Genomic DNA, 23,539 nt, shown 5'->3' with positions numbered 1-23,539 from the left:
TCCTTGGGCTCCCAGCCCTGGTGTTTGAGGGAAAACTACACAACCCCTTCTGTAAATGGGCCTAGGAACTTTACTGGACACTAAAACTAGGGACTAAGCTTTATGCCTCATTACTTTCTGCCCACTCCCTTGTCCAGATGCTCTACCTGTTCCCTTTTGAATGCTCCTATTCTTTTACATACTTTGGTTGATCTATTTGAACTTCTCTTTACTTGGTCTGTAGCTACTTCTGACGATCTCCCTTTGCTCTGCAAGCTTACTGCTTTCCCCCCGCCACCTTTGAGTGAGTGTTGTCATTTAGTAAAGTTAAGCAGTCATTGTTCTACCTCCTATTTAGCTTAGCTTGTATCTGCTTCTTTCCCAGCCCTGAAGGGCACTTTGTGGCTGAAAGCTTGCCTCTTCCAACTACAGAGCCCATCCAATTACAGATATTACCAAACAAGCCTTGATCTTGCATATTCCCTGGACCATCGAGGTTACAGCATCACTCCACCCTTCTTTTATGGCTGTGCAACAAAAATCGGAGCGAGTAAATGCACATTTTTAAGACCCTGGTGGCCCATCAGCTGCAAGGTGCACTGGAAATGTTGAATGTTCTTGGTAATGACTGGGGAGGGGCTACGAGAGCTGGGTCTATTTTGCTTATCCAAGCGATGGTTCAGGGTGACTTGGATCTTGACTTAAAAGTGCTACAGTGGGGAGGAGGATCTGTGATAATGGGGGGGCTGTTCAGCCTGGCAGATGAAGACAGACTGAGAGCTGTTAACTGGAAGCTGATGTTAGCCAAGCTAAGGCTAAGCATAAAGTACAGGTATTTTACAGTAAAAACACATAGCCATTCGCACACACCACATTCCTGGTGTTTCAGATTCAAAGTGCATGTCTTCTGAAGAGCTATGCTCAAGTTCAGCCAAATGTTACAGTCTCAGTGCAGGATTTGCTGAGTAAAATTCACTGGCCTGCATTACGAAAGCTTGGCCTTAGATGAGATCATATCCCTTTTCACTATCTAATAGAGTATCACTAGAGAGGGTGGTAGAGAGGGTCTGGGTCTCTCAGTGAGGGAATCCTTGGGTAAGGGGAAGGGATGAAGGTGGGTGACCTTCCAGGAAATAATCCATGGAATTTCATAGATTTCATAGACATTCAGGCTGGAAAGGACCCTGAAGGATCATTGAGTCCAGCCCCCTGCCCCAGGGGTAGGAAGTCAGCTGGGGTCATAGGATCCCAACAAGATAAACATCCAACTTTCTCTTGAAGGTGTTCAAAGTAAGTGCTTGGACCACCTCCAGCGACAGGCTATTCCAGACCTTGGGGGCTCGGACAGTAAAGAAATTCTTCCTTACGTCCAGCCTGAAATGGTCTTGGAGGAGTTTATAACCGTCTGAGCTTGTCATCCCTTGGGGCACTCTGGTGACCAAACGTTCTCCCAGATTCTGGTGGTCACCCCTGATAAACTTATAGGTGGCCATCAGATCGCCCCTAAGCCTGCGCTTTTCCAGGCTGAAAAGTCCCATGGCTCTCAGCCTCTCAGCATAAGGTCTGTTTTCCTGACCTCTGATCCATACGTGTGGCTGTCCTCTGCACCCTCTCAAGTTTCTCCACATCCTTCTTGAATTGTGGAGCCCAAAACTGGACGCAGCTCTCCAGCTGCGGCCTCACCAAGGCCAAGTACAAGAGGAGAATGACGTCCCGGGATTTGCTTGAGAAGCATCTATGGATGCAAGCCAGTGTTTTGCTCTCTTTACTAGCAGCAGCATCACATTCAAGGCTCATGTTCATCTTGTGGTCAATCATGACCTGCAAGTGCCTTTCATCTGTAGTGCTAGCCAGCATAGCACTGCTGAGCCTATAAGCATGCTACAGGTTTTTCTTCCCAAGGTGGAGAACCTTGCATTTTCGGTGTTAAACACCATCAGGTTCTCATCCGCCCATTTCCTGAGCTTGTCGAGGTCAGTCTGGATCACCCTCCTGTGCCCCAAAGTTTGGTATCATCGGTGAACTTGGCCAGTCCGCTTCTGATACCAATGTCCACATCATTAATGAAGACGTTGAACAATATAGGTTCACGGGCAGAGCCTTGAGGGACCCCACTGGTCACAGGGCATCACGACGATTGACTTCCTTCAATCACCGCCCTCTGGGTCTGACCAATTGCTCTTCCAAAAACTTTGTGAGTGCCTCCATTCAATAACATGCATGTAGCACTGGACAGACACAGTTGCTGTCCAAAGCAGCTTCCATTAGGCTGGGAACTGAAACCCAAACGAACAACAGTGGCACGATGCACCTATGTAAACAGAGCAGCTGGAAGGAGATGAGGGAGGTGGGGAGGCTGCAGCAGGTGTAGAAAATGAGAAGAGCATGGCAAAGGGAGTTGTTGATAGAGGGGACCCTGGGCTCCCAGCAGGTTTGGTTGGGGATACTGTGCTGGGGGACCTGGTGATGCCTGCATGGAGCTGAGTCTTGAGGGGGGGCTCTGATCATCTAGCCCAGACCCTTGTGCAGCTCCGGTCAGCACATTCCTGCGTGGGGTCTCCCAGCTCTGAGCAGGCACTGTCCCCTGCTCAGCAGAAGTGTGTATCATTTGCCCTTCCCCAACCCCTTGCTTGGCTGATCTAAAGCACAGCTGGACAGCTGCCAAAGGGTGCTGTGTCCTGGATTCTTGGCTGCAGCTGGAAACTTGCAGGGCTGTTTCATGCCTCATGGAAAGTGCATGGAGGGCAGGGAGAGGGCGTGAGGCCCTGAGGGCTGCCAGGAAGCTGCTTCCCCACCAAGGAAAACAAACTGGAGCCATTCTGGCTGGTCACAGGGAAGAGGGCCGCATGAGCCCGGGAAGAGGCAGGCTGGGGATCCCACATCTCTTTTCCAGGCTATCGGACCTTGGCCTCCTCCAGCTGCAGCCTGGCTGCAGATCACACGGGATGCTGATTTCATCTTGGAGAGCCCAGAGCCTTGCCTTTTAAGGAGGCAACTGCATTTTATGGCAGAGATTCGGAGGGTCCCAGCGGCCAGAACAAAGCTAGCGCCCACTTCATACGTGTGGGAGCTCCAGATCCGGTGGTCATGGGATGGGGGAGATTTTAGGGCTGCTCTTCTCTGGCTGGTCTGGCACATCTCTGGGCAAGGGAGCTGCCTGCAGCATGCAGTCTCTTCATGTGCCAGTGGGTCAGAAGGACAAACCGCCCCCATTGATTTGCTTGCCAGGCCCACGCACTGGCCTTGCCTTCGCCAGAGAGACTCTGGCATTCAACACAGCTGAACCCCATCTGTGTCCCCTCTTTCAGCATTTGCTTTCCAATTAAGCATGAGAACAGATAGCTATTTGTGTGGTCAGGGGACTTCCAAAGACACATGGAGGAGTTCCAGAGTCTATCCCCTGCCCTCCCTTCCTCCATGCCTCCCCCCGGTCCATGCTGACTGGAATACTTTAGTTCTGCAGAGGAAATAGGCTGTTCTCATAAGGTTATTCTAGGGCGGCCGGGACAGGGACCTCACCAGATCGGTGTTCCAGGCCACGCGTTGACCTATTCGCTGAAGCTGGTACCTCTGTTGCAGAACGGCATGTGTGGTCTGTGGATATAGGCAACCTGCCATGTGCATGCACTTCATGCCCATCTATAACATGTGAATAAGTGGTGACATATCTGCACATGTGTGATGCAGGGGGGAAGAACAGTGATGACTTGAAAGGGCTAATGTCTGTCTGTACAGTGCCATACGTGATAGGTTTTGCCTGCTGGGTATTTCTGTATCTGCTGAGGCCATACGCAACATAAACGGCTGCAGTAAAATCCTTTTCAGCCCCTACATTGCTATCTGTCTTACAGCACTCAGCTAATTTGGGCCCTCTTTGTGCCAAGGGCTGTACATAGGCATACAATGAGTCTCTACCCCAAGGAGCTTACAGACAATGTAGACCAGGCAGACAAAGTTCCTGTGGTGCAATGGGAATGCGTAAGGTCCCCACACAGATTAAATGACTTGCCCAAAGAGATGCGGGAAGAGGGGCCTGCTTTCATATTCATAATCTGTGGTGTCTCAAACTCACCATAGTAGACATGCTCCTTAAGACAGGATCAACCCTCTGCAAGCTCTTCTGTACCAGGGTTTGTTTCCTGTCTCCCAAACATAGTGTTTATCTCTGCTCGACTGCTCTGCAAATGCAACCGCTCAGAGCTGGTTTTTCGGAGGAAAGGGTGGATGTGAGAGAGAGCGTGATGCTGGGTCTGCTCTCACTGATGGTTTTCCATGTGGTCTAGGCACTGATTGGAGCTCAGCATCTCCAGGCACCAGCTTGTGCTGGAAGTGAAAATTTGCTCATGTAGCAAGGGATGTTTAGGTTAGATGTTAGGAGAAACTTTTTCACAAAGAGGGTAGTAAAACACTGGAACAGGTTACCCAGAGAGGCAGTGGACTCTGCATTCTTGGAGGTTTTTAAGGTCCAGCTAGCTGGAATGATGTAGCTGGGGCTGGTCCTGCGTTGAGCAGGGGGTTGGACTAGATGACTTTCCAACCCTCCGTTTCTATGATTCTGTGATCCTGTGAAATGCAAGGGATGAGACAGAGCCACTGTATGTGCGGTGAGCCGTTGCCCCAGACCTGCTGCACACATGACCTGCTGCAAACGTCTTCTAGTGAGGACCTTGCATTGATGTGCGTTTCTCTACGTGGTTGCTTGTGCAGCAGGAGGAAGCCCCCTGCGACTGTGTGCTGGGGGTAGGAAGTGGCGTTCAAGGAGGGAAGATCCTTGGATAAAGAACCACTAGGGTTGTGAAAGCAGCTTCCACCAGAATTAAAAGCTCCTGGAATCATTTAGCCTGGGATCCTGAAGCCATGGCCTGTGGGGTTGCTGTCCATGGGGTGGGGGCAGTGTCAGGCTCTGGAGGGGCCTGTTGATGTGCGCTCTGTTTGGGTTGACACTGCTTTTTGACTAAGTATTCCCCTTTGCTGTTTTCATCAGGGCTTGCCTTGGTCTGGATTCACGGACCCAGAGCTCAGAGGGGTGGCATGTGTTGATGAGCAGATAAGATGATGGAGGTCTTGGCTACTTCAGGGAGAGGAAGCAGGCACTGCATTCTGCTAGACCATGGTCCCCCTGGGATGAGTTAAATGCTGGCTTTGTGGGCAAACTCCCCTGTGAGCTGGGCCCCTATTACAGCAGCAGAGATGGCTTTGCAGTGGGCGGGGGGGTCACTGAAGAGGGGCAGGGTGCAGTCTGGTGGGTCCAGCTGACCCGAGCCCAGTAAAAGCAGGGCTGCTGCATGTACATATTTATTACTGCTGTTTGTGCCTGGGGCCTTCCCAGGACCAGCGTGCTGGGGAGGGAGCGGGGGGACATGGCAGGCCTGCAATCCCAGCCTGCTGTGGTTTCTCAAGCTGTTGACTTGTGGAACCAATTTGAGGGCCAGAAGGGCTGCCCGTCGCTTTCTCTCCCCTCCCTTCCTCCATCAGGGTCCCCAGGCTCCATGGACCTTGCAGGCGGCTGCTCATTAAGACAGGATGCAGTCCAGCCTCTCACTGCAGCTAGGCACTCCCTCGCTGCCCCTAGAAGGCAAAGAGGATGTGGGGCTTTGCAAGAGGGCTGCTAATTGCCAGGGTGCTGGGACCAAATGGCTGGTGCTGCTGGGGAGACCAAGACCCATGCTGCCACTTGAGAAGTCTCTCCTGCTTGCAGCTCCTTGGTGTCTAATGCTTAATGTTTGCATGGGGAGCTCTGGCAAGGTCTTACTGTGTTATAGAGAACCCCTCCATCCCTGGCAGAGGGATTCAAAGTCATATGTCACTCCAGCTGGCTGCTTCTGCATGGCTGTGCCTGCCTGCCCCCTGTGCCCAGCAAGCCACTCCACAGGACAGATGTCTCTGTCTAGCCCTGGGCTTTGAATTCCTCATTCCTAATTTCTTCCTGTTGATTCCTAGCTTCCCAGGGCCTGGTTCCTGCTTGTTCATCTCTATGTGGCTTGACCTTCCAGGTTGCTCCTAAAACATTCCCTTGTGTTGGCATGCATGCTCCCCAGCTCTTCTCTTCATTGTCTTGTATTTTTTAAGGAGTTTTTCCAGCAGGAGAGCTAGTGGGGAGAAAGGATAAGCCCCTGCCTAGTGGACCAGACTGGCAAACTTGGAGCTGGCTGCAGGCACATTGAGCTTGGGTAGGGGAAGGAAAGGAGTTGGTGCCATGGTCCCCGCCTCCGGCACACACACAGCAGCCATTCAGTCTGGCTGGAGGAGCAGCATTTATATAAACAGCGCCGGCTTCGAACATCAATAAGCCCTTTTTTCCTCATCCCTCTCATCAGTAATGGAGCCTTTCCAGGGTGGCTTCGCAGGCTGCGATGAGGCATTTTTCCTGTGGCTTTTTAAGCACGTGTGTCCCCATGCCTTCTCTCCCCACGGGGGAGCCCGGAGTAGCTGATGGCTGGGGGTGTTGCAAAAGGATGGGAAATGGGTTCGAAGGCAGGGAGGGCCCAGCACAAGCCAGGGCAGGAAAGAAAGAAGCACCTGAAAAATAACCTTGTCATGCCCTGTTCCATCCATGCTCGCTGCCTTTGGGGTGGCTGCAGGTTTGAACAGGGAGGACAAAAGAGGGGGCTGTAGTTGTCATGAAGAGCATGAAAGTCATGGTTTTAGCCCACTGGGGTTGTGCCAGTTGCCATCTCCCCTCCCTCTGGCCAGAAGCCTTTCCCAGAAACCTGACCTCACAGGCTCCAGCTCTGACCTGGAGCAGTGCAGCCTGCAGCGCCTTTCCTAAACAGCTAATTGTCCTGGCTTCCTCCGCTCCTCTGGAAATGACCTCCTTTTCTGCAAACAAGACAGCAGCTCCTGCTCGGTGGCTTAGGCAGGGGAGGGAGGGGGCAGAGTGGGATTCAGGGCAGGCTCGGCTGCGTCTGACACACGGGTTTGGCCCGGTGGAAGAGGTGTTACACAGCACTGCCTGGGTGAAGCAGGGTGTGTGGTGTTTTGCCCTTCCAGGCTCCCTTGGCCAACCTGCCTGCTGCCCTGTATTTCTGCTGGAGGGGGAGGGAAAAGAAATGTGCCCCGTGTCTGGAGGGGAAGGGGCTTTGCTCCCGGGGAGTTTGTGCTGCAGCCTGTGACACAGTGCTGTCACCTGCGTGGAGTAGGTAAGGCCCTGGCTGGAGCAGAGCCCAGCAAAAAATCAAGCATCCAAGTTACCTGCATAGCAGAATCCATATGAAACCCCAGTGTTGTGTGCAGCTGAGCTCTTGTCCAGCAAAGCTGGGGACCCTCCTAGCCTTTAGCCCAGGGCAGGCCCATGCAGGATTTTCTTCTCCTCTTGTGCTGCGTCCAACCTGCTCTGGAGCGCTTGCCTCTGCAGCGGCTCCAAGGGTTTGTAGGGGCCGCCTGACGAGACAGGAAGAGTGGGAACCCCCCCTTCAGGGGTCTATTGAGAGCCCTTGGCTTGAAAGGGCAAAGGGAGGCTTGCGAGTGGTTTCCGAGGGGAGGGGGGCCCTCAACGCTGGAGAAATTAAAAGCACGGTGGCTGACTGGTGGCCCTCTGCGAAAGGCCAGGTCTGCAAGTGCTAATTGCTATTAAAGAGCTTTAATGAGCTGCTGGATGAATCGGTGGGTGCCTGTTCCCTTCCTCTCATCTCCTTTTCCCTGTCTTCAGGCAGAGCGTGACTGAGGCCCTCCTCGTGGCCCGCTAAAACTGTTTACTTTGGGATAAAGAGTCGGAGCCAAGCAGTTTGAAAAGCCCTCAGTTCCGGAGTTGTTGAAATCCTGGCTGGGGGCAACTCAGCAGTGACAAGCTGAAGGGGCAGAGATGTCTCCAGGGAAGCAGCCGTGCCTGGCCTCCCCTGCCGTCCATTGCTCCTGGAGTTATTCCAGGCCCCTGTTGCATTGAGGCGGGCAGCACCCTCCTTGCTTTTGTGGCATGGCAGGTTCCAGCTCTCGCTTCTCTGTGCTGGCTGCAGGCACCGTGGGGCAGGGACAGCCTTCTCAGGATGTATCTACACCAACACAAGCAACGGCAGTCCCTGCCCAGGGGATGGGCTGGCACAAAGGGCCTGCTGGCAGGCATGTGGAAGCTTGTCAGTGTACTCCACAGCCGGGTGAAAGCCTCAGGGGCCTTGGAAATGGCTCAGAGGCTCACCCCAGTCACTGCTAATGTGATGCTTGCAGCCCCCCCAAGCCCACCTTGTCTGCTTGCCCCAAGCCCACCTTGCCCCACTGCATCTCATCCCTCCCATGCTGCTGCACATGCATACTCCAGCCCCTGCCTTTAGCCTCTTCCTTCATGCCATCTCCACATGCCCGCCCTGCATCCATAAAGCCAGTCATGACATTGCAGTGTTTTGGGGGGGATGTCACCAAGCAGAGCAGCAAAGGGGCTTCTGCTGTTATTCTTATTAGCCTGTATTATGCAGGAAACCAGACTAGGAGGTCCCTTAAAACCTATGTCTCTATGAATAATTATTATTATTGCACATAGCATCTCTTTGGTCTCATTCCCCCACATCTGGCTGCGGCTAACGAATCACCCCCCCTGCCCCAGACCACACACCTAGCTCACGCAGGTCACGTAAGTGTGGGCTGCTTGATTAACTCGGGCTGAATAACCACCATGTCCCCCCTTCTCTTTCCCCCGCAGGCTTTTGAGTAACAACAAGATAACGGTGCTGAAGAATGGCTCTTTCTTCGGACTGCGCGCTCTCGAAAAGCTGTAAGTGCCAATCGGGGCATTGTGAGTGCCGAGCGGCTCCTAGCTCCTAATGAGGGACTTGGGAAATTAGTGACCAAAGTAGAGCAAAAATTAAATGGAAGCTGAGCAGGGAGAGACCTTGGCGGCTGTGGAACGGGGCAAGGGAGGGAGCCTGGTGTGGTCCGAGGGATCTGGGTAATGGAACAAAATGCACATCCAGCACCATTTGCTTTCCATCTCTCCCGGGGGGCTGGCCCTGGGGGTGTCACCCCTTCTCCATGTGGCAATGAAGGACAAAGATTTGCCCTCTAGACTTGGGGCACAGAAGGGAACAGCAGAGATGCAACATGAGTTAAAACTCTTCTAGCCCACATGCTAGTGCCTCTTGCTGCTGGATGTTCCTGAGACAATGTTGTTGCTGCACACTGACCATAAGGGGTTTTGATTGCTGTTGGTATGACCCAGCAGGATCTGGCAGGCATAGCCCAGGTTTTCCACCGGGAAAGGTAATGCCCCTGGATGCATTGTGGGGGCTGGCGTGGTCACTGTCTCCTGGGCTCGATAGTGGGCACTGGAGATGGCAGGTAGTCAAGCTGCCAGGTAATAGTGAACAAGAGGCTGAGCAGAAGCAGATCATATAGCTTCTTCGAACCAGGAGATAGCGATACTGTAGCAGAAGGGTATCGAGGTTATAGGAAGGAGTCAGCGACAGAATCAGGGCAGCGGCTCACATCCTCCCAGCCCCGAGCTTGTTGCCTCAGGGCAGCTGGTCCCTCCGGTAGGGTCCCTATCAGCCATTGCTGACAGCAGGAGTGGCAACTCTGCCTGTCCCTGAGGAGTATTGCTTCAGGGTTCACCTACCCCCCAGGCTGCTGGGACCACCTCATCCTCAGAGGATGAGGAGCCTCTTGGAACTGTGTTGGGCCACGGCCACTTGTCCGTGGAGGCTGAGCTGAGCTGGGACTATCTAGGCTTCCCCTTGCTCTTAGCAGTAGATTAAGTTGCACTTAAGTTAAGTGTTTTGTGCTACTGGTCACTAATCCTCTTCTGTAAATAGAAGGGAAATTTGTTTATTCTGCTCAAAACTCCACTGCTTTGGGAGCCAAGGGGGACAGCTGGTGACTGTAAGCAGGCAACAGGCATTTTCTGGGTACCTGCGTTCTTGTGAAGTCCATGACAGAGGGGTGCCATGCTGCACCATGCCCGTCTCCTCTCTGTCCTTGAAACCACTGGGCAGTGGTTGGCTGCCCACCTTTCATCTCCACCCCGCCAGTCAGCCCTGCAGCCAGTGGGACCAAAGTGATCACTGCCACTGGGTGGCCTGGGGGATGCCCTCTTGGAGAGGAGCTTTTGGTTTTTTGGGGCCAGGATTCATATTGCAAATATCCCCAGTGCCACTGGCATTCTCAGCAGCAAGCCAAGGAGGTGGAGTCTCCCTCTGCCCTGGGCAGGGATCTCTCCAAGCTCTGTTAAGGGGTAATGGAAGTCACTTTCTAGTGTGACTGTAGGCATCTGCCATTTGGTACCTGGAAGGGGCCTATTCAGAGAGCAGATGATCAGCACTGATGGGGAACCAGGTGCCTTCAAGGCTTCTCATGTGGGGTGCCCCCAGTCACTGGAGCAGGTGCATGCGTGTGCACATGTGTGAGGGCAGGAGCAGGAGAGGAAGCTTGTGTGCTGCTGCCTGGGCTGATATTGCTGTTGGCAACTCCAACTCCTGCCACCATCCCTGAATTCCCCAGCAGCAGTTTTAACTCCACATGAAGGATGATTGAGGTGCTTGGGTGCAGCATAGAGCATCTTGCGCAGAGCAAAATGTCTCCGTGCCAGGGAGCAAATGGAAAGTACCTCCTGGGAACTTGCCTGGGTCTGTAGTTGGGCCTGGAGTGTCCTTGGGGGGATCACTTTGCAGGGTCCAACATGAAAAGCGACATTGTCCCATGAACAAAGTCAACTTTCTTATCTCTCCGTGAAAGGCATCTCTATGGTGGGAGCCTTTAATAAGGGCAGATTTATGGCCCCCATATGGATTTGATCTGTAGGTATGTAGCAGAGGGGACCAGCACACTGAGGGCGTTTTGTTCCCAGCTGCGGCCGCTCTGAGCGTCTCACGCATTCCAGAGGCAAATCGGGGACTTGGGCTTGATGTATGGAGTGAGACTGAAAGTGCAGCCTGTGTGCCGTGTCCCGAGGGGTGCTGCAGGGGTGGTGAGGTTCTTGCGGGTTCTGAAGAGATCTTTGCTTTCAGAGCCAAACCAGTGGAAGCAGCTGGTGCGTGGATGCAAATCCCCGCTGGAGAGCTGAGACTCAGGGGTTTGCTGACAGCATTCAAGGGCAGTGGCTCCATCCCCATTAGGAAGTCAGACTAAATAGCACCTCTGAAGGAGCAAGTCAAGCAGGCTGGTGCGTCATGGGGAGAAAATCCCTTGATGACTGCAGACCCTGTTGGGCAATGAAATCCCCAGTCAGGCTCCTGGGACACGTATGCACGTGCCTAGTGCAAAGCTCTGGGACTGCTGCAGCTCAGCTCTGCAAGCATGTCCCAGTGCTTAGAAAAGCCAAGGCTTTTGTCCTACCACATGTGGCCAAGAGTTTTCTTCTGTCCAGTCCCAGGAAGCTGGTTCACCACCCCAAGGAGAGGTGAACACAGGGATCTTGCAATAGTCTCTTGCCATCCAAAGCATGTTTCTTGCTTTAAAAACCCACATGTCAGTCTCCGCTGCTCCTCTGCCCCTGCACATCCACGTTGCAATCCCGTGCCCTGCTTGCAGCCCACCCTCCTGCACGTCAGCTGCTAAAACAAAGGCTCCAGCAAGGCCTGCTCCCAGGTCTGTTCTCTGCAGGCTAAACACAGCGTTCAGGTAGTGGGGCCTTGTCTTGGGGGTGCCGGGAAGGGAGAGGGCCTGCGGAGGAGGAAGAGGGAGCTGGTGCTGGGCAAAGGGCATAGCAGAGAGCTCTACTATGCTGTGTCAGGCCAGAATGACAGGCATTGAGCCCCTGCGCAGCTGGCGGGCAGCACACACAAATGGCTCATTCAGGCTGGGCTGCTGAATCCCCTTTGGAGCCCTCGCCAAGGCGTCCTAATGACTTGCAGGCTGGGAAGGAAGCACGCAGCTCCCTTAAAGCTGCATAGCCTTGATAGGCAGAGAAAGTGCTTGGCCAGGGCAGGGTGCCCTGCACAGAAGAGATCCTGTGCAGTACCCATGGTCCCTGCTGGCACTGGGGGAGCTGGGAGAGGAGTGGGGCACTCATCACACCCGTAGCTTCAGCCAGCGTGCAGCCTGGACTGTTGTGGCTCTGGAGTTGAGAAGCACTTGGTTTAACTCTCTGTGATGCAGTGTCCTTCTCGGTCCTGCCTCTCCCTGGCCCTGTAGGTAATGCTGGCCCCTGAAGCTGCTCTTCAGTGTCACAATCCCAAATGTCTGGCCTGAGCTTTCTAGTCGCCTGAGTCCAAAGCCAACCCCTGGGTAAGGAGGAGTGTGCAAACACAGCCTAGTCCCAGTGATGCTGGGCAAGAGGACAAGCAGGGTCACAGGGAGGATGTGGCCAGGGTGGAGCCAGGGTGGAGGGTGCTTCTGTCCAGGGAGGCAGGGGGCTGAGAGAGGAGAGCAGGGGCATCTCTGCCAGCAGCAAGTGCCTGCTTGGAGCTGGGATACGCAGGGGAGGGCAGATAGAAGAGGTGCAGCAGCCAGCAGGGTTTCTCTGTGGTTTTGTGGAGGAGTGCTTTTGTGGAGGAGCTGCAGTGTGTCCCCCACAGTAGTCTGGCGGTGCTTCCTCAGGGAGTTGGACACAGCACAGCCTAGATTTCATTAGCTTGAACAAGGAGGTGTTTAGGAACATGGGCCCTGACTCTTGCATAGCATGCCCCTGCCTGAGCCGACTGCTCTGGGGAGGGCAGGGCTGGAGTGCCTAATGCCAAAGGCAGGGGGATGCAGGCATGAAGACATCTCACAACTATTGCCTTTTCTTGCAGAAGCATGGCAAAGCGGGCCTGGCTGTGGCCTGAGCAGGGGCTTGCTCCCAGGAAACCATTACCACTGGTTTGGGTGTGTGCACTTTGGTCAGGTGTCCTGGTTCTAGGAAACGGCTGGGCCCCCTGAACCGAGATCCTAAATAGGCAGCACGAGAGGAACAAGAGGGGCCTCTTGTAGGAGCCCTGATCTCTTCACAGCAGCCTCCAGCCTGGTTCCAGTCCAGCTCTGAGCTCCGGCTCTCTCAGTCTCTGCTCCCCTCTTCTTTCAGTCCAGGTCTGGAAACTGCACTGTCTAATTGGGTTGGACCCCTGCATGCTGAAAATCTCTTTAAAGTCTCATTCTTCTCATCACCCCGAGCAGACAGGGCATCCCGGCTTGGTGCACGAAACAGCAATAACCTCCCAGTCACCTCGAGAACGCTCCAATTAAGCTTAGAGCTCAGAGGCATCAGTCAGGGCTCAGGGGGAGCCCCCTCATTAGCGTCCTGCCCCTCCTCCTCCCCCATCACTGCTCACTCCAGCAAGTAGCCTGGCCTGGCCTGCACTGGGGAAGTTAATTGTACTTGACAAGAGCCGCAATTGTTTTCATCAGCTTGATGCAGAGCTGCAGAGATAAAGCATTTCACCTGCATCTTCCCTGAGCAGGCAGAGGGCTGGGGCTGGAGGTGGCCTGTGCTGTATGCACCCTTTGAAGGACAAGGGGATGGGGCTGGGCATCCCTGCCAGAGCAGGATGGCGCCGCGTTGCAGCTCCTTCCCAGGAGAAGTGTTGGGGGGGGGGCATGAGATGGCTAGGGGGAAGTTGCTCCCTGTTCCCCAAGGTTTGTTTGCTGGAGAAACCACAGGCAGCACCATGCTAGCATCAACCCCTGCGCTGCTACAGAAACTGGGAGCTCTGAGCTCTGGGAGATGGTAAATATGGTGCCCAGTCTACCTGCTTTTGCTCGCAAGTGGTAGCAAGGGAGGGACACTGCTGTCACCCAGTAGCATTGGGATCCCTGGTGCATGTCCAGTGAGGAGGCTGGATCCCTGGTGCTGGTCTCTGTCCAGTGAGAAGGCTGCAGGCAAGCAGTGGGTTAGGGGGCCTGCCCTCTGCTGCATCGACTCCTCTGGCACTGCAGCCCGGCATCTCTTATGATCTGTAGTGGTGTAATGAGATTAATGAGTCTCGGGGGGCTGGTATGTAGCCAGGCTGCAGCGCTCATTAGGAGCCATTAGGCTTGGAGCTGTCCTTTCCTGCCCGTCTGCTCTGGGCTGGGAAGCCCTGGTGTATGGGCCCCACTTGCCTCACTAGCGGCTTGGGGGGTGCGAGTCCAGAAGCCGGGAGGGGGCTGAGTAGCTTGAGAAGGAAGATCAGTGCAGCTAATCCATAGAGGGCAGCACAAGGGACAGACAGGTGAGGGACTGGCTGACCTGGGGTGTTGCCAGGCTGGGCAGTCGGTGCCATAGGTTTGTGGGTGATCCCTTAGCAACACTTGAGCATGCACATTACAGAGGCTCTGATGCCTTCACCCCACAAGTTAAGTTTAAACGTGCGGATGGGCGAAGACTCTATGAATTGGTCCCTGCCACCTTCTGCACAATTTCCCTACCCCATCCTTCATCAGGTCTTGGCTGCAGCCAGCCCAGGCTCAGTGAGTTGTGATACTCAGCTGGCATACTGCAAAAAACAGTTGCACATGCTTTTTACCTGCAAGCCACAAGTGGAGGGCCAGAGACTTGCCCCCTCTGTGCCAATCCAAAGAGGGTTTTATCTGGCTGGCTGTGCAGGGAGCTGAGACTGCGGCCCCCAAGCCAGGCTGTGGATCTGCATGAGTGTATATTTGGTTCGAGTGCAGCCAGCCGACACGAGTCCAAGTGCAGTCCTGGGTGTCGTAGCTGAGAGGCACTGGGGAGGACCAGCTCCCATTCGTTTCCATGAGGGCAGACCCTCTCCTGAGAGCTGTCTTGTGCAAAAGAAGCCAGGGAGCTTTGCAGCCCGTGAAAGGGAAATCGAATGGGTGCTAAAGCCTGCGTTGGAAGTGCCCAAGTCAGTAAGTTGCCAGGTTGGGCTTGAGCTGAGACATGGAGACAGGCAGTCTCTGAGTTCTGCCTGCGGTGGCTGTTGGAGGAATGGGAGCCACCCGGGTCTGTAATTGAATGAGACAGGAGCATTGCCCACTCCAGACCGGGAGAGCCAGAGGGGTTGGCCACCATGGGGAGCGGTGGTTAAACGTGCCGGGTGTGGAGGCCGTGCTGTCACTGGTATCAGTTAATGCTCAGCATGCCTCGGTTTCCAGAGGAATGCACTGGTTTAGATTAGCTGGCAGTGGTTTCAATTAGCATGGGCCAGCATTCAACTGATCAGCGATGCTTCTGGAGGTGGGTGGTGAGCCGTGGAGAGCTCTGACTCTGTCTCAGACACAGAGGGGAGGCCTGGCTGACTGCTGAGATATAGACATGGGAGCCTGGAGGTCAGGTTGCTAGCTACGGACTTTCTGAGTCTTGGGTGAGTTGCTGCATCCTCCCCTCTGAGATGGGGACAGTAATACAGATGAGCTGGGTTGCAGGGTAGAGCATAGGAAAGAGAGGAAGAGGCTTCAGGTTGAGCCAGGTGCTTGGAAGAGATGAGCGGAAGGGAAGTAGCTTGTCTCTTGTTCCCCAAGGTGACCAGGTGTGCATAGGCTGGCTCACAGGCCCGCACGCATGCAGCACCCTTTAGGAACACATCGGCGTGTTCTGCACAGACCCCACTCGGTGCCAGTAAGGAAAGCTTGGCCACCTGGCCACCTGGACCCGGATTACAGCAGGGATTGTAGGTGCTGTCAAAACACTAACAAGTGGGTTTCACCCTGCTGGAGTCAACTGCGGAGGGTTTAGTCACTCAAATCTTGGAGCAGCATTGCCTGTTGGCTAATGACCTTTCATACATGTAACCCTCTCACTCAAGCAATTGTCATTTTACGTGTCTGGCCACATTCCAGCTTGAACAGCTATGTTCTGCTGCCCTGAATTCTCCCACCGGTTTCACAAGGCTGCATTGCTCTTGGCTTCCTGTCCCAAAGGGGTGCTCTGTGCTGTTCAGCAGCTGGTGCATTCTTCCAAGCAGGTGGCTCCAATTTGGCACAAAGTGCCACGTTCCCTTTTGCATTTGTCACTGGTAAATCAATTACGGAGCTTTCCCATGTGCTCGGGGCCTGCCGGATGGTCTCTTGCTTCCAGTTGATTGTTACTGGAAAATCCTTCGGTTCATAAACCACTCCTGCTTTTCTCTCTTCTCATAGAAAATTACACCAGAGCTTCCAGGGGTTCCAGCACTAAAGGAAGGAGCTACAATACTTGCTCCTGCAGATGTGTGAAGGATGGATGAGGGTTGTCACAGGGTGCTCAGTTGGAACTCCAAATACTTGAGATCTGTTTCTGGCTTGGCTACAGAATCCCTGTCTGATTTTTAGGTAAACTGAAGGAAGGGTAGATTTGCACCTTAGTGACTAACTCAATCAGAGATGCATAGCATAAACTTTCCCAAGCAGCAGGTTTGCTATATCAGATGTTGTGTTAGGGCAGTGAAAATGGTTCGGGGCCTGGGGCACATGACTTCTGAGAAGAGGCTGAGGGCACTGAGCTTATTTAGTCTGGAGAGGAGAAGACTGAGGGGGGATTTAATAGCAGCCTTCAACTCCCTGCAGGGTGGTTCCAAAGAGGATGGAGCTGGACCATTCTCGGTGGTGGCAGATGACAGAACAAGGAGCAATCATCTCAAGTTGCAGCTAGGGAGGTTTAGGTTGGATATTAGAAAAAACTTTCTCACTAGGAGGGTAGTAAAGCACTGGAACAGGTTACCCAGAGAGGTGGTGGCATCTCCATCCTTGGAGGGTTTTTTGGGCCCGGAGTGGATAGGGATGTGGGGTGAAGGCTTAGAACAGCTCTGCGTGTCAGGACAGGGTTAAATGTCTGATGGAGGGGGCGGCTGTGAACTCTCACACTGAACTTGTAAAAGCTGTTGGCTGATAGTAACCAGATGTCAGGGAAGATGCACTCTGTGGCAGCCAGGGTGAAGGCAGGGAAGCTGTGAGCTCTTAACGGAGGACAGGGTGGCAGGAGACGAGTGAAAGGAGCATGCTTGGCCCTGGTTTGCCTCTCTGTCCCAGTCGTGCACGTGGCTGTGTGCCTGGAGATGGAGCCAGGCTGCACACAGCATGGAGGCCCTGCTATCTCCAGCAGCACGTTGATGTCTCTCCATGTTTGACAATGTGATGGCACAAGGCCCCTCCGCTTTGGCCTTGCATGACATGAGGAGGCCACAGGGCTCACTGCCTCATAAGGCTGAGAACAAATGTCCCTGAGCAGTCGGTCACCTGGAGAGTGAGGGTGCCAAGCAGCTAGCCCAGACATTGCTCATAAGTCAGGTTTTTTGGATAGGAGTACCCAGTGTGTCATGGGGGAATGTGTGTCTTGTTGCAGGTGCCGTGGCCAAAATCCTGCATGGGGTAGGTCTGGCATGTCCAGGCAGTGAGGACCTTGCATAGGTGCATTGCATGTGGCTGGGTGAGGGTGTGGGCCCCCGGAGGTTGCTGACGTGGTTCTGTACCTTTTTAAGCTTGTCCAGTGCCTGACTGGAGGAGTCTGGGGTGACTGGCATGCAGGCCTCCCACCTTGCCTGCAGTGCTTGTTCCCTTGCAGATCTGTAGCTTCCCTTGTGAGATCACAGGCTGGGCGAAGCATTGGTGATGCCAGCCACATGCCAGCACAACTCTGCTGTCAGCTGCAGTGCAACCTGCCTGGTCTCCAGCATGCAGGCTGACAGGCTGGACCATGTACAGCAGGCAGCTCAGGTCTGTGCCCTGCAGTTTGGTCCTGGGGCTAGGGCTCTGCAAGAAACATGCGAGTCTCACGTGGGTCGTCTTCTGCCAGGCTGAAGGTGAGAGGGAAAGATGTGAAGTTGAGACCATTGCTGGAGTGGCTGTCTTCCCTATTCCCTGTGCTGGGAACATGCTGCAGGGGCAGACCCATGGAGGCAGTACTGATGCACTCCATCCCTTCTCTGTTTTCTCTGTGTCCTGGGCTGTGGGGTATGCTGGAGCCTGCAGGAAGTGTGGAAGGAGTCCAGCCTTTTACCTGGCAGGAGTACTGAGAGCCTGTGTTCAGATTACTGCAAAGTCGCTTGATTATTTAAGGCCCCATGAGTGGAAATTTGGAGAGAGAGGGAGGGGCAGGAGACTGCTAAGGAACCAAAACACGTTCATTTACTGCAGCCCTGAAAGGCCCCTGGGTAAAGTCGCCCAGAGCCGGAGAGAAAAGTAGCTTTCATAGTAAATCAATCCCATGCTCTGTAAACACGGGCCGGCAGTTTGCTCCGGCTGAAAGCGGCTATTAACTTTCGTTACATGAAAGCGCCAGGAAGGTCTGAGAAATCCTCTTACAGGAACTCACGTGCCACACAAATACCATTGGGCAGGGGAGGAAAAATATGAACTGGGTTCTCCGTTCGATATCACTCCAATCGAGAAGCACGGAGCAAGCCAAAGCAGCACCTTGAGGCAGGCTTCCTGCAGCCTGCAGGCAGGTGGGCCCCACAGTGCGGGCATAGATGTGTGTGCACACGTGTGCAGAGCCTGCTTGGCGCTGGAAGGTTGTCTGGGAGCTACTGCCAGCTCCTGTGGTGAAATAAGCTCTTTTGGTCTGACCACATCTGCCCAAGAACTTGTGCCAGTACAGCAAAAAGTCAACTCCTGAACTAGCATAGCTAGCCCAGCAAAACCTATTCATGCCAGGCTGTAGCCTGGCTCTTCTTGCAGCATTATGAGCAAATGGGCAGCTCTGTAGGACATATACCCAGGGACTGGCAACCTCCCTCGCTCTGCATTTTTGGCCCCTTCTTGCCTCATCCTTTCCTTCTCTGGCTAACTGAAATAACCATGGCAGGGTCTGTAACTTGAGAGCTGCTTCCACCCATGGAGGATCATGCTTTGGGTTGCAGGAGGGAAAGAGATGCTCGTGCCTGCATGTGGGGTATGGCAGGAGCAGCATCAGAGGAGGGAAAAGACAGGTTGCAGCCCAGTCCCTGAAGGAGCTGCTTGATCAGTGCACAAGCCCTTGTTTAAGCTCTGCTCATGGCAACAATTCACAGAGAATAAGTTCCAAATCTCAAGCCAACCCCACCTGGTGCCTCTGTCCTTGGGAGCACAAGGAAGTGCCACCCATTCTGCATGGCCAGGCCTGGGCCCTGTCTGCACCTCTGCACTGTGGGGGCCAGCCTGGGTGCTCTGAGCTTGCTTGTGTGGTATGGCTGTGCCTGCCCTACCCCTTTTGGAAATTGCTCAAGGAGCAAAATAACAGAGCCGAGCTCCAGCATAGGTAACAATTGCAGGCCAGTACGGTTTATCCTGATCGGCTGCAGCCCTGCCCTGGATGGCCACACTCCTCTCTTGATGCCACTGAGTGACACCAAGGGCACATTTGGCCTAGGGTGTGGGGGGGTGCTTTGTGTGCATGTTCTGCAGCTATCTCCCTTGCTGATTGCCCACAAACTTGCCAAGAGCCTTCTGCTGGTGCTGCAATGGCAGGTGAGTGAAGAGGCTGTGCCAGGAGTCAAGCGAGCCCTTTTCCACCTGAGGTTGGATGTGGGGGAAGGAGGAGGGGCTGCAGAAGCCATGGGAGAGCATAGGGAACAGGAGGGACCAACCTGAGGAGCCTCACAAGTGGCTGGGGACCCCTCATTAGCACATGGCCACATGCTGGGAGCTGCCCTCGTGTCTGCAGAATGTCAGGGGGGGCTGATCTGTGGGGAAGGACAGGGTCCTGGGCCTGGAGGAAACACAAAGCCAAACATCAGGCAAGCAGTGAGAGAGGCTTTATCATAAATCAGCGGCAGCGCGGGGCCCCGGCCAGCCAGCAGAGGAAGTGACTTAATGAAAAATGCATCCTGGCGCTTGAGCTGCATGCTGCACTCGCCAGCGCCCTGCGTGGCCTCCCCCAAGAGCTCCATGCAAACGGCCTGGCAGCCGGGGTGCAGGGGCCGGACGCTGCAGACAGCAGGGTCTCCTCTGAGCTGAGCAGCAGCACAGACAGGATGCTGCTCATTCCCAGGGAGGGCTTGAGGCTGAGAGCCACTGGGAGCTCTGGGGTGGCAGCTTTCCATGCAAATGCAAACACATTGGCTCTATCTGGGTAGCGTCTCTGCAATGCAGAGGTGTGGGCGAATTCGCCCCTTTAACCTGCGCAGCCAAGGGCAGGGCCTGCTGCCTGAGCTTCAGGAGGGACCCTGAAGTGTGACATCCTGTGTAATTAAACCCCCTGTAAGTGAATTGCATAGATGATCCTTCATACCAAAAGAGAGGCAGCCTGGTGTGGACAGAAGTCCAAAGTACAAAGCCCTGCTGTGAGCAGGGTGCATGGTATCTGCACATCCTCTCCATCACCCCAGGCCCAGGGTCTCAGGAAAGGTGGTTTCCCTTGGTAGCGATGCATGCCTGGCACGTTACCCAAGCATGCGTGCCCTCATCCTCACCCAGCTAATCTCATCTTCATCAGTGACTTGGCAATCAAATAGCAGGTGACAAACAACTGCTCACATTACATTGCTCACATTACACTGGCACTGGTGGTGTTTGCTTCTCAGCAGGGGGTGAGTTGTTGCAGCCTCAGGGACATGAATTCCCTGCAGCAGGCAGTGCTCAGTCCTTCCCCTAGCTCTTTCTGAAGGCAGCTCGGAGCTGGGCCCCGGCCTTGCTCGTGTCATTCACAATATGAAGCGCCTGTCCCCATGCTTGTTGTGCCCAGTGGGCAGGAAGCCAGGGCCAAGTCGGATAAAGCCCCGGTATTTGCTGCTGCTGCTATTGTCACTTGTTGATGTGCTGGGTGGAATGCTAGGTTCAAGTCCCAGGGACACAGCTGTCCCGGGGGAACTTCATGAACTTGGAAGGGTGAGCAGGGGAGAGTTTATATTATCTCTGGCTGTTTATGTTCAGGCTTTGCAAGTCTTTGGGCTGCATCCAAAGAACTGTCCCAGAGGAGCCTGTCTGTACTGTGCAACCAGGCTGAGGTTTCTCCTGTGGGGAGGATTTGCAGAAGGTTAACCCCATTGTGCTTACCTGCAGCTTCACATCTCACTTGTGGTTTTCTAAGAGGTGTCGGGGAAGAGGAGGAGGATGCAGTGTCCCCAACCAGGACAGGGGAGGCAAGACGAAGCTTCAGAGCTAATGTCTGCTGTTAAATCACAGCATCACCTGTATGTCCTCTCCCATCACAGAGGGAATGGCAGCCTCTTGGTATATCGGAGTGTTAGCTTCTTGCTGGCTGTCAGAGAGACAGACCACCTCCCTGGGAGCAAGGTAGTCCAGAATTGCCCAGGGTTGGGTACTTTGCTTTTCCGGGCAGCAGCTGGTAGGAGCTGCTCTCTGAAACAGTTCCAAACCTGAAGGATTCCCTTCCTTTTCTGGGATACCTACAAAAACCTGACAGAGCCAAGCAACTTGTATGGCAAGACACCACCACTTCTGTATCTTCTCCCTGTTTCCTTGTGTTCCCCTCCCTGGCTGTTTGCCCGAGTGTTTCCTTTCTTGAAATGGTGTGAAGTGGCTTGCTGTTCTGTGCTTGCCCAGTGCCTAGTGCAGAAGGGTCCTGGTCTGTGTCTGAAGTTCCTCCAGGCTTTCACAGCCTAAACAAATGCAGTGCTTTAATTATAGGAGCAGGGCCTCTGCTCTGGCCCATGTGGCAATTCTTGTGACCTATTTGGAGTCGCAGGGAGTGGAGGTGGCTGCCTATTCCTGCCTCCACTGCTGCATATTTCCACAGCAGTTATGCACCTGTGTGCCACAGGAGATGAGTTCCCAGGCTGGTCAGGCCAGGAGGCATTGTACCAGCAGGCAAGCCAATTTCTGGGCAATTCACAGAATGCCCCAGTCTCTGGGCATGGGTAGTGGCCACAAGTCCGGCGCCGCTTGCCAGGTCTGGGGTGGTGAAGCTCCCCGGCCTGCACCCAGGTGAGCGGAGCTGTTCTTTCAGCACCACACCTTCACCTGGGTGCTGCATGCACGCAAGCACCTCTCTGACCGCTCCCTCAGCACACAAGGGGGTCCTTTGTCTGTGGCTTTTTAGGTTAATTCTTTAAAGGATCAAAATGGGCTCGTCGACCGAGAAAATCAGCAGCTCCCCAAGCAGGTGCAGTGAAGGATGCATCTCTTGATGCATCCTAGTAAGGTTGAAGGGAGGAACATGCCTGACTGACACCCTTGGGGCTGGGGAGTCCTGTGGATCCCACTGGGTTTGGGGTAATGGCCATGGGGAGGAAAAAGGCTGACCCAGAGCAGCTGGGAGGCAAAAGGCTTCAGTGTGGTACTGGCCTCCCGGCCTTTTACAGTCATTCACAGTGCTGTCACTCTCAGTTGATGAAGAGTTGCCGTTCCGTGTGCCATGGCAGGGGGTGGGAATGGCCAGTGTGCATCTCAAGTGTTGGAGCTGCTGTCAGTGGTCTTGAATCCCAGCATTTCACAGGGCAAGAGGAAATGGGCCTGGATTTAAAGACAGCCGAGGGGAGGCAGTGTCTCTGCGCCCATGACCAGCTGTGACGGGGCCTCTTTTCCACCCTGATAATGTGCAAATCACGGGTTGCGATTCAGCGCGGCACTCCCAGCCTGTAACCCAGAAGGGACAGAGGCTGCCAGTGGGGGAGACGGAAAGCGCTTTGAAGCAGCTTTTGGGGCCTGTCCTTTCCCAAGTTTAGCCAGAGCACCAAGGGAGAACAGCGCTCTTCAAAAGACGAAGATGCAGTTTGTCCAAACAAATGTCTCCAGACGCTGGGGGCTGCCTGCTGGGGGTAACCCACACGTCTGCATGCTCTCTGCCTGCCACGCTGGGGTCGTGTGCTCTCTGGGAGGGAGCCAAAGCCAGAGGGCAATCCTTCCTGGTGCTGCATATGTTTGGGGAAGGCATTCCCTGTCTCACGTGGGGCTAACTTGTGTCTGAGTAGGTGGTTCAGTAGGCTGCGTACCCTTCATGCCCCAACCAGCTCTCCCTGGGGCCCTGCCCTAGCCCCAGCTTCTTCCTAGGTCAGCCCATTTCTCTTGAGGCACGCAGGGAAACTCGAATTGTAAGTCCTGCAGTAATGCACATCCCACAAAGAGAAATGTTCCAGCTGTTTGCCTAGCTGAGGTGCTTTGCCCTCAGCCTGGTGCCAGGGTGCCTTGTTTTTAGATGAGATGCAAAGCCAAAGTCAGTACCACTCCTCTAGGATGTTATTTTAATAATGGTTGGCAATGTCCTGTATTCTGCATATCCATCCAAACCATGTGGCTGTAAACAGAATGAGGAGTGAGTCTAATTGGAGCTTACCTACACAGCAGGGTCTTCTGGATTAGTTATTCCTGATTAACTCCCAGTGGGGTCACTCCTGTTCTGAGATAAGAGTACTTGATTCTGAATTGGCTATGTTCACTCTTTCTTAATTCATTTTCCAAACTGGATGAAGCTGATTCACAGCAGCCAGAGTACAGAGTTAATCCAGAAGAGCCAGTCCGCTTTAGGCTTGTACTGTACCCGAATGCAAATCAACTTCCCTGTGTGGACAAGGATAAGGGCTTGGTGAGGCAGAGTGCCTCCCAGCTTCTATTAATCTGGAACTGATAAACTGGAGCATTTGCTGACTGCACAGCCGGACAAAGAACAATATTTGCAATGCGTTTCTTTCCCCTTCCTGAAGCACGGTCACTCTGTTTAGGTTGGAAGTTCGGCACTGCGCCGAGAGCCAGGAAGAGTCATTTAGTCGAGGAGTGTTAAATTGCTGCAGAACAAAACCAGCAGGTAGCAGCAGCTGCTAAAAATAAAAGGGAGGAGTGGCGGGGAGATGGCTTTGAAGAGAGAGATGTAAAGGAAACATGAGCTAAATGCCCATGTGAGGACTTGTGCCTCCCCCCAGGGGCCTGGTTCGGT

General features: G+C 54.0%; 1 protein-coding gene across 2 annotated transcripts in view; it reads left to right on the top strand.

Moving 5' to 3' along the window:
* The window catches only part of ADGRA2 (adhesion G protein-coupled receptor A2), a 63,575-nt gene that overhangs the window by 15,034 nt on the left and 25,002 nt on the right, over positions 1–23,539 (top strand). The window contains exon 2 of one of the 2 annotated variants that reach the window (XM_006258392.4): positions 8,609–8,680. The exons of the other annotated variant lie outside the window; for it this stretch is intronic. Coding sequence (XP_006258454.2) covers positions 8,609–8,680 — 72 coding nt within the window. The remainder of the gene's footprint in view (positions 1–8,608; positions 8,681–23,539) is intronic. 2 annotated transcript variants of the gene reach the window in all.

Source organism: Alligator mississippiensis, chromosome 7 (genome assembly GCF_030867095.1).
Source record: "Alligator mississippiensis isolate rAllMis1 chromosome 7, rAllMis1, whole genome shotgun sequence".
Classification (NCBI taxonomy): domain Eukaryota; kingdom Metazoa; phylum Chordata; order Crocodylia; family Alligatoridae; genus Alligator; species Alligator mississippiensis.
The sequence above is the reverse complement of the archived record's forward strand: the minus strand, read 5'-3'. Positions and strand labels throughout refer to the sequence as shown.